We start from the raw sequence: 13,239 nt of genomic DNA on the forward strand, positions 1-13,239 counted from the left end.
TCACAACTCGTTCTCAGGCATGTTTAACCGACTACCCAACTCATCGCACACCAACTCGTCCCATTGTCACAAATTTCGTCCCATGTGACTCGGGTGCGTTTAACCGACCGCTCAACTCGTCGCACCCAACAACTCATTGCATTTAACCAAAGATGCCCGTGCCTCACCGTTTCACATCGCATGTGCTCATCTCATGGGCGTGATAGGATTGGCTTTGCTAAGGAAACGTGGTTACTGATGTCAACATGATGTGGCAGTCAATTATGGCATTTTGAGGGGGGCTAAGGGGGAAAATCAAGACTATTGAACCAGGTCCCCTTTATTATTTTTTTCAAACTTCGTGACATATGGAGTGCCGCAGAGATCCGTCAGATAATCTCCAAAAGCACTCCTCTCAGATGCCTTAGGCATTGGTCTTCTTTCAACCCAGAGGTTATCTCTAGGAGGCTTCTATATATTCTAAATCACTTGTGTGAAATGTGATATAAAAAACTACAACATAATTCTCCCAAAGACTTTGGTTAATGGTGAAAAGTCTAACCTAAAAAAACTTTGATCAATATAAAATTTGTGAAGAAAGAATGTAGTAACTTTGAAGAAGGCATGAAAATTGTCACGAAGAAAGATTCTGACCAAAGAGAAAACTCTAACCAAGAAAACACTCTGACCAAAGAGGAAACTCTAACCAAGAAAATGAAGGAAGAAATATCACTAGGAAATAAACATGGATAAACAAAGACACTTTGATGAAGCCTTATGAGAATTTTTGTCAAAGAAGGTATTATGATAGATACAACATCTGAAAAATAATGATGGTGGTATGAGGGAATTATTCGTGTATATATATATTTTTATGTTTTTCTCTATTTATCTTTCCTATGGTGTGACATGTTTCTTTTATCTTGGAATAATTATTACGATGCATTGATTCTCTCACTATAAGTTAAGAGATAGATTTAGTTGTACTTTAATTAAATTAGTTGAGCAGAATCATACATGCATGAATTTTATTTCTCTTCATAGTGGAGTCATGCATGAGTTATGAAATAGTTAACCCACGACTATATGTTGATTCTCTAGTTATCTCTCACATAATAGTTAACTAATGAGAAAGAATAATGATATTTTAATGTCCACAAGACTAAAATTAGTCTATGGGACTACTAGCCCTCTTGTTTTTTTCCTTTTGCAATTCAATGCTTTTCTTACTCAATTGATGATGAGCTGACTCAATCTTCTAACAATCCCCTCATCGAAAATAAAATGCGAATGAATTGAGGCTAACATATTGCCATAATTTTCCCTAATGTCTCTGAAAGCATCACATTCCAAAATGAAATGCTTTTCCAATTCCACTACCCCGGAAGTGAAAAAAGTACAAACTCATTCTTCTCAAGCTTCTTTAGGTCTCTTACATCGTCCCATTTCACATCAAAGTTTATGTGAGTTAGTTTGTAATTGAGAAATAAGAATCTTTTCTCTCCACGGAATGTTGGCTCCAATGTACTCTTTTTGTTGGAGATCACAAGTGGGGTTGAATTTCTAAACATAGTACTTCTTCTTTCTACCCAACTCTTTTCCCCATATACGCTTACGAAACTTCTCCATAACAAAATTCTTTAACTCCTTGCTATTTTTGAGACATGAATTGAGGTAAATATTTCATTTTTGCATCCATTTGTTGTTTTGTCTCATCCATGATTTCTTTCTTTCACTCATGCAATGAAGATATCTTTAGGCCATCTACCCACTCCCATTTTCTTAATTCTTTTTAGATACCTTATAAGACACATCATAGCAATTGCTTCAATGGAAGCTTCTTTTCACTCGACATTATCTCATAAGGAACAAAACTTTTTATTTTGAACTTGCTCATGAGTGCATGTTGATTCTCTAGTTATCTCTAGGATTCTACTTATTTAGTTGACTAGTTTACTTAACTAGTTAACTAGACCTATAATTGAGAGATGTTATCCATGCACTATGACACCCAACCAAGACAAGGTTATATATCACTGTATTATAGTTCATTTTTCTATAAAAAAACATGTATTCAAATCTCTTTTGCCATCTTATTATTATCTAGCAAATGTTACCTTTATTTCCACCCAGATTCTTTAAATATAATATAAAATTTCATGAAATAACCATGCCTAATGGTGAAGGCTACTAGTTTGCAGGTTCTGAGCACCTTGCTTGTAAGGTGTTGTCCCCAATTGGAGTCAATGTTATCACCTACTGCAAAATTTTTCAAATGGTGCCAAATGATGTCAAAATAATGCTAAAGAGTAAAGAATTGTGTAGGCATATTCCAAACCTCAAAAATACTCAAATTCTAAATCAGACTCTCTCCATTGGAAATTTCTCTGAATAAGCTTTCCAATGATATGTAGAAGTCCAAAAGTGAACTCCTAGATCAAAAGAGGTGGCCTTCAGAAGTTTCATGGATTCAAGCCTTAAGAAAGAGGGAATATCAAAGGTTTGATATCGAAGATCACATATCAGAGGTCTAGCAACATTGAATATTGGCGATCGCACATCAGAGCCACATCGCATATCAATGATCGCACATCAGAGCCCCATCGTATATCAATGATCACACTTCAGAACATCATGGTGCATCGAAAATCGGCAATTGGAACATCAAGAGTTCGATGCATCGCAATTGGCAATCAGAACTTCTGAACAGGTGACAACCTTTTAAAGTTTCGATATCGCATAAAGTTTCGATATAGTGTAAAACCATTGGGAACTCAAATAAAGGTTTACAAAGGATTTCCTTGCAAAACCAAGGGCGGACAAGCCCTTTTCACTCTCCTCCAGCGGGATGCCTAGCAGCACAAGATTTGTCACACCCTTATCCTAGCAGTAGTATTTCAACCGCACATAGGTAGGTGCGACACTGCTACCCAATTTATTTTCACCATTACTCTCGAGTACGAACTACACATAACTTTCATCACTTAGAATATTTTTCAACTTATACTAAGCATTCAACTTTTAGCACAACTGAAATACATTCATCATCATCATTTATAAACATGCACAGTGGATACAATATTCTTTTAATGGGAGGGGAAACTCCCTAGTTAGAGTCTTCCCAAATAATAATAATAATACACTTTTACAATTAATTATACATGTACAGCCTTTGCAAGGCAACCCCAAGTTCACCTTTACCATTCTGTCAATTTTAAATTCAGGTTGACATCAGGGTCGCCCCACACTGGTTCGCTCTTCATTCAGCCTCTCCCTTCTATTTGTTTAAGGTGGTCCTCGTTCAACCACACCCTTCCATCATTCAGGGTCACCCTCGTCCTTCAACAATGCCCCTGTGTTCGTTCAAGGTCACCCCTTTGTCCAGTAGCATCCCAGCATTCGTTCAGGGTCGCCCCTTCATTCAGTAGCACCCCAACATTCGTTCAGGGTTTCCCTTGTTTAGCAGTGCTCGTCATTCAACTCACCAGGCCGACATGCCCCACTCCAACTCATTCTGGAAGGTACCCCACTGCAGCTTGTCCGAGGGCATATGCGGCCCTCCGTAGCTCGTCCGGGCAAGGTCGCCCCACTGCAACTCGCCTGTTTAGTTTTCTGTTTTTCGACCAAGAGCTATGGCCCTCAATCCGCCTGCACTTTTGGCCCTCTTGTTTGTTCACCCTCCTTTTCTTTCCATGTAAAGAGTATGCTTGGGTAGCTTTTGAAGCTCGAACTTGATGTCTTATCTCTTCGACACATTCACCAATATATATGAACTCTCCAAGTGAAAAGGTGGGTCAACCTGCCCAGGCTGACCACTCAATTTGGCCATCACACCATAAATCAAGTTGGCTCGCCCCCTCAGGTTGGTTCGTCGGGTCCACCTACCCAATTTTCCATTGTATAAGCTTTCCATTGTGATTTTATATACTTAGCCATTTTTTTGACCTCTGTGTTGGCTCGTCACAACTCATGTCTCAAGCGCGTTTAATTGACTACCCAACTTGTCACACACCAACTCATCCCATTGTTGTAACTTTCTTCGCATGTGACTCGAGTGTGTTTAACCAACCGCTCGACTTGTCACCTTAAACCAAATATGCCCATGCCCCACCATCGCACATCGCACGCGCTCAGCTCATGGGTGTGACATACTCCCCTACTCTAAATGGTTTTCATCCTCGACAACACCATCATACAAAATCACAAAGTGTCGTTAGCTCGAACATAGAAAATGTCCATGTTGCCCACCTCTACTCTTCCATCACATAAACCATCAAGGTCCATGACTCCATGAATAGGAAAGTCTCCTTAATCCATGATCATCAACCACATCCATTGCAATCTCCATATGTTTCCCCATCATGGAAGGTTGGTCCCTCCAACTCAAGCTACATGCTCACTGCAACATACATCATGTTGATCTCTATCATTTATTGTCATCATGTGAACTGCTGCCATGATACTCCAATCTGACTCCCACACATCTCAGAACAATACTATAGCCCCCATGACTTGAACTAGTTGGGTAGCTAATCCAACTGTCATGCTCAAACCATGAGAATGCACCTCCTCATGCCATCATTAGTCATTTCTCTTAGAGATGTGGCACAACATCAAATCGATCAAGAATCCATCCCATCTCCATCAAAATGTAAGTAAGCCATGCCCAAGTCCATGAAGTAATCTCCATTTCATCTGTAACATGTTGTCCATGATGTTGGTGTTAATGTGTTGCATGTAAATTAGTTGCATCTATCCAAACATCATCATCCATATGTGTGTGTAAGCCCCATCTCCTCATAATTAAGAGATCCTCCCATCAAATCGACTGTCAATGTGCCACATCCAGGTCCATAAAGCAACCTCCATCACATCTGCAATATGTCATACCTCAATTATTGTCAAAGAAACAAGTATACACCTGTCTCATCATCCATGTGTTGCCCATGGTCAGAAACCAATCAACCACCATGTATCAAAAGTGGTTAAGTCTCAGCTCAACCCATGCCAAAGTGTTGCCACCAAGGCATCATCATTGCTACAACTCCATTAACTCCAAAGTGTCTCATCTCGATCATCCCCATCAAGTCACTCTTCCAAACACACCCATAAATGTGCTCAAAAGTATGCACCCCATACTGCATCAAATTCAGATACACCACTAACCTCAACTCCTCAATGCATTAGATACTCCAAGCCCACTATAATATGAAGTCTCCAATGGCTGCAACAATCTCATGTCATCATGAGCTCCATGAATCATCTCCACCCAAAATCTCAGCAAACATATCTATCTTGGACTCAAAGGTCACTACAAGATGCCTCGGCTCTCCATGTAGTAGGAATGCTCTCATAGATTGTTCACAAATCCAACCAATCCATGCTCTTGTTGTACAAATGTGCACAACATCTCCATCAGCTCATAAGTAGAATGTCTCCATGTCGCATCAGCAAATCCATCCACACAACATCACTGCCTTGGCACTCCTCATCAAATGCTCATAAGTGAAATATCTATATAAGTGCACCTGTATAATGTCCCTACATAGTGTCTACCATGCTCCATCTATCCAACTCGATGTCCATGACTCAAGTTGCCCATGTTGTCTAACTAAGTAGACCCATCACAACATTTGTCATCTCAACCTAGTCCTCAACTAGGTTTAGTGCCCTCGACCACTCAAACCATATATATCATATCACATAGGTCTCTTTCATCATTGCTCCCCCACTAAAGGTCTACCAAGACTGCCTCTTGGTCTCAACCATGAAGAAGTCCACCCAAGTATCATGAAGGCTCAAGTGTGTACCCTTTCTCCTATCTGTCCATGAGTCATGTCAGGCACTTATCTAATTCTCCATATGGCTAAAGCATGACCTATCCTCTACAATGATCATCATGTTCCTCCCTTGTCACGAGCATTTGCACCCCCTGCCATGAGGTCACAAATTGCTCCAAAAAGCTCTGCAACAATCAATGTTCCTTTCTTTTCCACACAAGGTATCATCGTAGAAATCCATGGTAAGGTTGTCCATTGCATCAACAAAATGTATTTTCCTTTCACTGCATATGGCCCATCCTCCAAAAGCTCCAATGAATCATAAGTAAAAGTAGTACTTACTTCATTAAGAGGCTCCTCCATGTGAGTATCCTCATCCATCAATGTCTACAATATGTACGATCCTGGTTCAACTTGAGCAATCATAAGTGCTTCAAGTTCTTCCTCCATCATTGTCACATCTACAACATCTTCACACAACATGACATCCTCTTCTTCATCATCACAATCTACAACTACATCCTACTCCATTGCCCAACCAAGTCGAAGAAGTTCATCTTTAACATTTCTTTCCAAGACTTCAAGTTTGTCCCAAATCCATGGGTTCTCTTCTTTGATCAACTTCAACTTGTATAAGGTAAGAAAGAGCCTCCCTTAGCATTCTTCTCAACTTTCCATGTCTCATCGTTCAACTTAGTCCAAGCACAATGCTTCACCTCCGTTAAACCTCACACGAAGTATAATAGTAATACTTCAATTTGCAAAACTCGATTATCTAAATCGAACATATGATACCATTTTTCACGAAGTGGATTTGTATCACTTCCTTCAAGAATCCAATACCTCTGATACCACTTGTCACACCCTAGTCCTGGTGGTAGTATTTCAACTACACATAGGCAGGCGTAGCACCGCTACCCAATTTATTTTCACCAATACTCTTAAGTACGGACTACACCTAACATTCAACACTTAGAATATTTTTCAGCTTTTACTAAACATTCATCTTTAGTATAGCAGAAATACAATCATCATCATCATCATTTATAAACATGCACAGTGGATACAATCTTCTTTTAATGGGAGGGGCAACTCCCTAGTTAGAGTCTACCCAAAAAATATAATAATACACTTTTACAAGTAATTATACATGTACAGGATTTGAAGGCAACCCCAAGTTCACCTTTACAATTCTTCCAATTTTTAGTATAGGTTGTCGTTCAGGGTTGCCCCACCCCAGGTCGCCCTTCGTTCAGCCTTGCCCTTCTATTCATTTAGGGTGGTCCTCGTTCAGTCGCACCCTTCCGTCATTCAGGGTCACCCTTGTCATTCAGCAGCCCCCCCATGTTTGTTTAGGGTAGCCCCTTCATTCAGCAGTGCCTCAACGTTTGTTCAGGGTTGCCCCTTCATTCATCAGTGCCCCAGCTTTCGTTCAGGGTTGCCATCGTTCAACAATGCCCTTCGTTTAGCTCAACGAACAGACGCACCCCACTGCAACTTGTCTGAGCAGGCGAGCCCCACTGTAACTCATCCGCGGGCATACGCACCCATCTATCATCTGGTTATGGTCGCCCCAACATAGCTTGTCTGAGCAAGGTCGCCCAACTGCAACTCGTCTATTCAAATTTCTATTTTTCAGCCAAGTGTTGCAACCCTCGGTCTACCTGTACTTTTGACGCTCTTATTTGTTTGCCCTCCATTTCTTTCCAAGTAAAGAGTACGCTTAGGTTAGCTTTTGAAGATTGAACTTGATGCCTTATCTCTTCCACACATTCACCAATATATATGAACTCTCTAAATGATAAGGTGGGTTGGCTTGCCCAAGACGACCACTCAATTTGGCCATCGCACCATAAATCAAGTCGGCTCGCCCCCTCACATTGGTTCGCAGGGTCCACATACCCAATCATGCACTGTATAAGCTTGCCATCACGATTTTCCATACTCAGCCATTTTTTCGACCTCCGTGTTGGCTCATCACAACTCGTTTTCAAGCGCGTTTAACCGACTGCCCAGCTCATCGCACACCAACTCATCCTATCATCGTAACTTTTGTCGCATGTGACTCGGGTGCATTTAACTAATCGCTTGACTCGTTGCAACCAATGACTCATTGCCTTTAATCGAAGATGCTTGCGCCCCATTGTTTCACATCGCATGTGCTCATCTCGTGGGTGTGATAGGAATGGCTCCGATAAGGACATGTGGTTGCTGACGTCAACATGACATGGCAGTACGACATGACACGTGGTAGTCGGTTATGGAATTTTGAGGGGGGACAAGGGGGGAAATCAGGACTATTAAACCAAGCCCCCTTTATTATCTTTTTCAAACTTCGTGACATATGGAGTGCTGCAGAGATCCTTTAGATAATCTCCAAAAGTACTCCACTCGGATGCCTTAGGAATTGGTCTTCTTTAAACCCATAGGTTGTCTCTAGGAGGATTCTATATCTTCTAAAGCACTTGTACGACACGTGATATAAAAGGCTACAACATAATGCTCCCAAAGGCTTTGATTAATGGCGAAAAAATTGAAATGGTGAAAAGTCTAACCTAAAGAAACTTTGATCAATATAAAATTTGTGAGGAAAGAATGTAGTAACTTTGATAAGGCATGAAAATCGTCACGAAGAAAGATTCTAACCAAAGAGGAAACTCTAACCAAGAAAATGAAGGAAGAACTCTCACTAGGAAATAAACATGGATAAAAAAAGACACTTTGATGAAGCCTTATGAGAATTTTTGTCAAAGAAGGTATTATGATAGATGCAACATTTGAAAAATAAGGATAGTGGTATGAGGAATTATTCGTGTATATAAATATTTTTATGTTTTTTTTCTATTTATCTTCCTTATGATGTGACATGTTTCCTTTATCTTGGAATAATTATTACGATGCATTGACTCTTCACTATAAGTTAAGAGATAGATTTAGTTGTACTTTAATTAGATTAGTTGAGCAGAATCACACATGCATGAATTTTATCTCTTCATAGTGGAGTCATGCATGAGTTATGAAATAGTTAACTCATGACTATATGTTGATTCTCTAGTTATCTCTCACATAATAGTTAACTTAGTTAACTGATGAGAATGAATGAATGATATTTTAATGTCCACAAGACTAAAATTAGTCTATGGGACTACCAACCTTCTTGATTTTTTCATTTTGCAATTCAATGCTTTTCTTACTCAAATTGATGATGAGCTAACTCAACCTTCTAACAATCCCCACTGAAAAGACAATGCGAAGGAATTGAGGCTAACATATTGCCATAATTGTCCCTAATATCTCTGAAAGCATCACATTCCAAAATGAAATTCTTTTCCAATTCCACTGCCCCGGAAGTGCAAAAAGTACAAACTTGTTCTTCTCAAGCTTCTTTAGGTCTCTTCCATCATCCCATTTCACATCGAAGTTGATGTGAGTTAGTTTTTAATTGAGAAATTAGAATATTTTCTCTCCACGAAATGTTGGCTCCAATGTACTCTTTTTGTTGGAGATCACAAGTGGGGTTGAATTTCTAAACATAGTACTTCTTCTTTCTACCCAACTATTTTCCCCATATACGCTTACAAAACTTCTCCATAACAAAATTCTTTAACTCCTTGTTATTTGTGAGACATGCATTGAGGTAAATATTTCATGTTTGCATCCATTTGTTGTTTTGTCTCATCCATGATTTCTTTCTTTCACTCATGCAATGAAGATATCTTTAGGTCATCTACCCACTCCCATTTTCCCAATTCCTTTTAGATACCTTATAAGACACATCATAGAAATTGCTTCAATGGAAGCTTCTTTTCACTCAACATTATCTCATAAGGACATTTTGAACTTGCTCATGAGTGCATGTTGATTCTCTAGTTATATCTAGGATTCTACTTATTTACTTGACTAGTTTACTTAACTAGTTAGAGATGTTATCCATGCACTAACACCCAACCAAAGCAAAGTTAGATATTTATAATTCATTTTTTTATATAAAAAACATGTATTGAAGTCTCTTTTGTCATCTTATAATTATCTAGCAAACATTACATTTATTTCCAGCTAGATTCTCTAAATATAATATAAAATTTCATGTAATAACCTATTATCAATAAATTAACTTTAAAAAATACAAAAACCTTTTGATAGATGAAAGTAATCATAATAACTAATTTGAATTTATAGAAAATTATATACTATATTTTAACTTTTTATCTTCATAATTTTTTCTAACTTAACAAGAATATTTTTATATTAAATCTAAATTAATGAGCATAATAATAATAATAATAATAATAATAATAATAATAATAATAATAATAAAAAATAATAGTCTAAGGATGCTTCCAAGTTAAGTTACCAAAGAAAAAGGAAAATTATTTAAAGTTACCTAGAAAATTATTGAAAATCTGGCAGAATCCTTTCCACTATAATACTTAGAACCAAAAAAAACCAAAGATTCAAGTAATCATACTTTCTTATTTTTTGAAAAAAAAATGTGATCAAATTTGCTACTCAGTAGACAAAAACATGATTCAAATAGTCCTATTTTTTTTGAAAAAGAAATGGTGAGATTCCAGCGCAAATTTGCCACTCAATAGACAACGCGGTACATATTTACGCCCTTCACAAATTCCTATTCCAAACGTTTTGAAAAAATTTATACGATTCTAAATAGCTTCCTAGGTAAAAATACACTAATAATGTTTCAGTAACATCTTTAAAGTATGTAATATATATATATATACACACAGTTATATTCGACATTTTTAATTTTTCAAAATTTGTTACAGTTTGGCATTTGGCACGAAAGTAGGCTCGCCACTTAATAGAGGCATGGTTTTTCACTTTCTCAATTTTAATTGCTCATATGGAGATGTGTAAAATCAGGTGGAAGTAATTACAACAAACAGTTCTTTCTTTTTGGTGTTATGGAAAGTCTGCTAAGTGTTTGTAATCAAAACAATCAGTAAGCATCTTGCACTACTGTAATGGTAATTGCAATAATTTTTTCATCAAGAAATAGTAAATGCACCGACAGTATTACATCAATTGAAATGTTAAAGTCACATGGCAACAAGTATTTCCTCATCAATTCACCAACAGAAAAGTTGAATTAAATAGTTTTATGGAGCAGCTGTTACTGTGGTCAAGTGTTGTTACTTTTCTGCAAGTGCCAGACAGAACAAACAGCATTTGCTGCACTTCAAACTCGTAACAAACAACCAAGAAAACTAAAAACAAAATTTAGCAGTAATTGCCTTCTTCAAACTTCAATTTACTCAACGTGCCAGCCTTCAGATTAAATTGCCTGTACCATGTTCTTCTGCATCAGGCGAGAACCAGTAACAAAAACCAGGCTTCAGATTAAATTGCATGTGCCATGTCCTTCTGCATCGAACGAGAACTAGTAACAAAAACCAGCTGGACTACTTCAAATGAAAAGCCAGAGACACCAGTCACCTTGAATTGCTTTACATGGAAAAAGCAACAGAGCTATCGGAATTTGGTCTTCACCAATCTAATCTCTGCACATGAGGAAGCCTTTTTCAAAAGTAGAACCTTCTCTAGAAAACAAATATACTTTCTATCAGAAGATTTTCGTGCTACAATTGTCATTACTTCCAGTGAAGGAGTGCTTTCAAGAATACAAGCGAGCATAGGAATCTCCCTCTCTGTGTATTCTACTAATTTAATTTCCACTGTCTTCAGATTATCATGTGAAACCTCCATATGATAATAATCCATGTCTTCAAAGCCCCTGCATTGGGAAGAAATAACAAAATAAGTTGTAAATACTGGGTCAAAAAATTACAATTTGTCAGTTGAACTAAACTAGATTGCAAATTCCACCCATATTTTAGAATCAGAACAATAGCATTTTGGAAATTAAAAAATAAAAATAAAATAAAATTGAGGAATTCCAAAATATTCTTAAAATATATGAGCGAAATAAAGATGGCTTAAGATACCTGCAAGGATCAGTTAACGAGAAGGCTTTTAGAATTAGAACAATAACATTTTGGAAATTAAAAAATAGAAAAAAAAATAAAATTGAGGAATTCCAAAATATTCTTAAAATTTATGAGCGAAATAAAGATGGCTTGACATACCTGCAAGGATCAGTTAACGAGAAAGCTTCGAGGTTGGGCAGACATTCCAAGAGAGCAGTAATTGGAAATTTCCTTGAAAAACCTTCAGAGCTGCTAATTTTTAGGGTTTTCAGTGTTTTCAAACTTCCAATAATTTCAAGAAACCTGCTTCGGCTTGTTGCTGGAAAACCAGCAAAATTGGCTCTCCGCATCTGTCGAGGACCCAATTCTAACTCTACCAGATCCCCATTGCCTGCCATCTTGGCACAGACGAGTTTATTGGAAAATTCATACAAAGGGATCTTGTACAACTGTAAATCCGTATCGATATCCCTCAACGATATTCTCGCTAGCTTAGGGCAACGAATGCTCAGACAGCGAAGCCCATTGTGTCTTATACGGTATATCTCCAATCTAACCAGATTGCTGGCAGAAATAACAAGACGATGGTCGTCGGCGAACAAATCTGAGAGATACAGATGTTTTAACAGGGGAAAATGCGATATGGTCTCCAAGGACTCATAACTGAGACTGACATTTTGGAGGCAACAAGAAGTTAGATGGTAAAATCCTGAGAAACTGGGAGGAAGGCGGGTGAGATCGTAGCAACGCAGAGAAAGAGTGGTGAGAGCAGCACATGAGAATAGGGCGGCAGGAGGTGTTGCCTTATTCCCTGTAATATCATTGTAACGATAACAGTATTGATTCAGATGAAGCTCCTGCACGTTATTCTTCGCTGCAAATCGTACCCAACTGCAAACATTATCACTACTGAAATTCAAGAATGCCACTGATCCAGCGTCGAGATGAAAAGCACGGAGATCACCAGTATAGCTGAGCAGGAGACGGAAAATTATGTTTTCAAGTCTTACCTTGGCTTCGGCCTTATCACAGCTCTCGCCCAAAATTGCATAGGGAGAGAAACTGAGACGAGGAAGCATCGTGTACAGTAGAGTCCATCTCCTGGAAAGTATGGAGCATCTCACTGCCCATTTCAGTGGCAATCGTGATAAAATATCGGACAAAAGAGCATCAGGCAAAGAACTCAACCTATCTTCTTCTGCATCAAAACAGGAAGCCATGATGAGACTGTACAGTCTGCAGTCTCAATCAAAAGGTTCAGACCTATGTTCTTAGGACCAATGATATTACACCCTCTATCACTGGATTGAATGGAGAGGGCAAAGCATGGGGAGGCGAAGTATAGAAACTTGATGAACTCTTTGGGGATGTGAGGCTCCATAAACCCCGCAATATTGAAGAGTATCCATGGACGGGGCCATTAAAACCCATACTGTGATTTTACATGCTATCTGTAATTTTACAGGTCAGCAAATGAGGGCACGATTATTAAGAAGTACAATGTGGACCAACGAATCTATAATTAATTTTTT

The 13,239-nt window shown here is 38.3% G+C and overlaps 1 protein-coding gene across 1 annotated transcript; it reads right to left on the minus strand.

The window, feature by feature from the left end:
- Positions 1 to 11,000: 11,000 nt before the first annotated feature.
- On the minus strand, positions 11,001 to 13,038 carry LOC149221649 (F-box/FBD/LRR-repeat protein At1g13570-like). Its single transcript, XM_089387440.1, has 3 exons — positions 11,867 to 13,038; positions 11,338 to 11,514; positions 11,001 to 11,079 (listed from the first exon to the last, which is right to left on the minus strand). The coding sequence occupies exons 1-3, from the start codon at positions 12,925 to 12,927 to the stop codon at positions 11,001 to 11,003; spliced, it is 1,317 nt and encodes a 438-aa protein (XP_089243566.1). The 5' UTR covers positions 12,928 to 13,038.
- Between the last annotated feature and the right edge of the window lie 201 nt (positions 13,039 to 13,239).

Source organism: Pinus tabuliformis, chromosome Q, assembly GCF_031772625.1.
Source record: "Pinus tabuliformis cultivar Carrire ecotype Pingquan chromosome Q, CPIR1, whole genome shotgun sequence".
Classification (NCBI taxonomy): Eukaryota; Viridiplantae; Streptophyta; class Pinopsida; order Pinales; family Pinaceae; genus Pinus; species Pinus tabuliformis.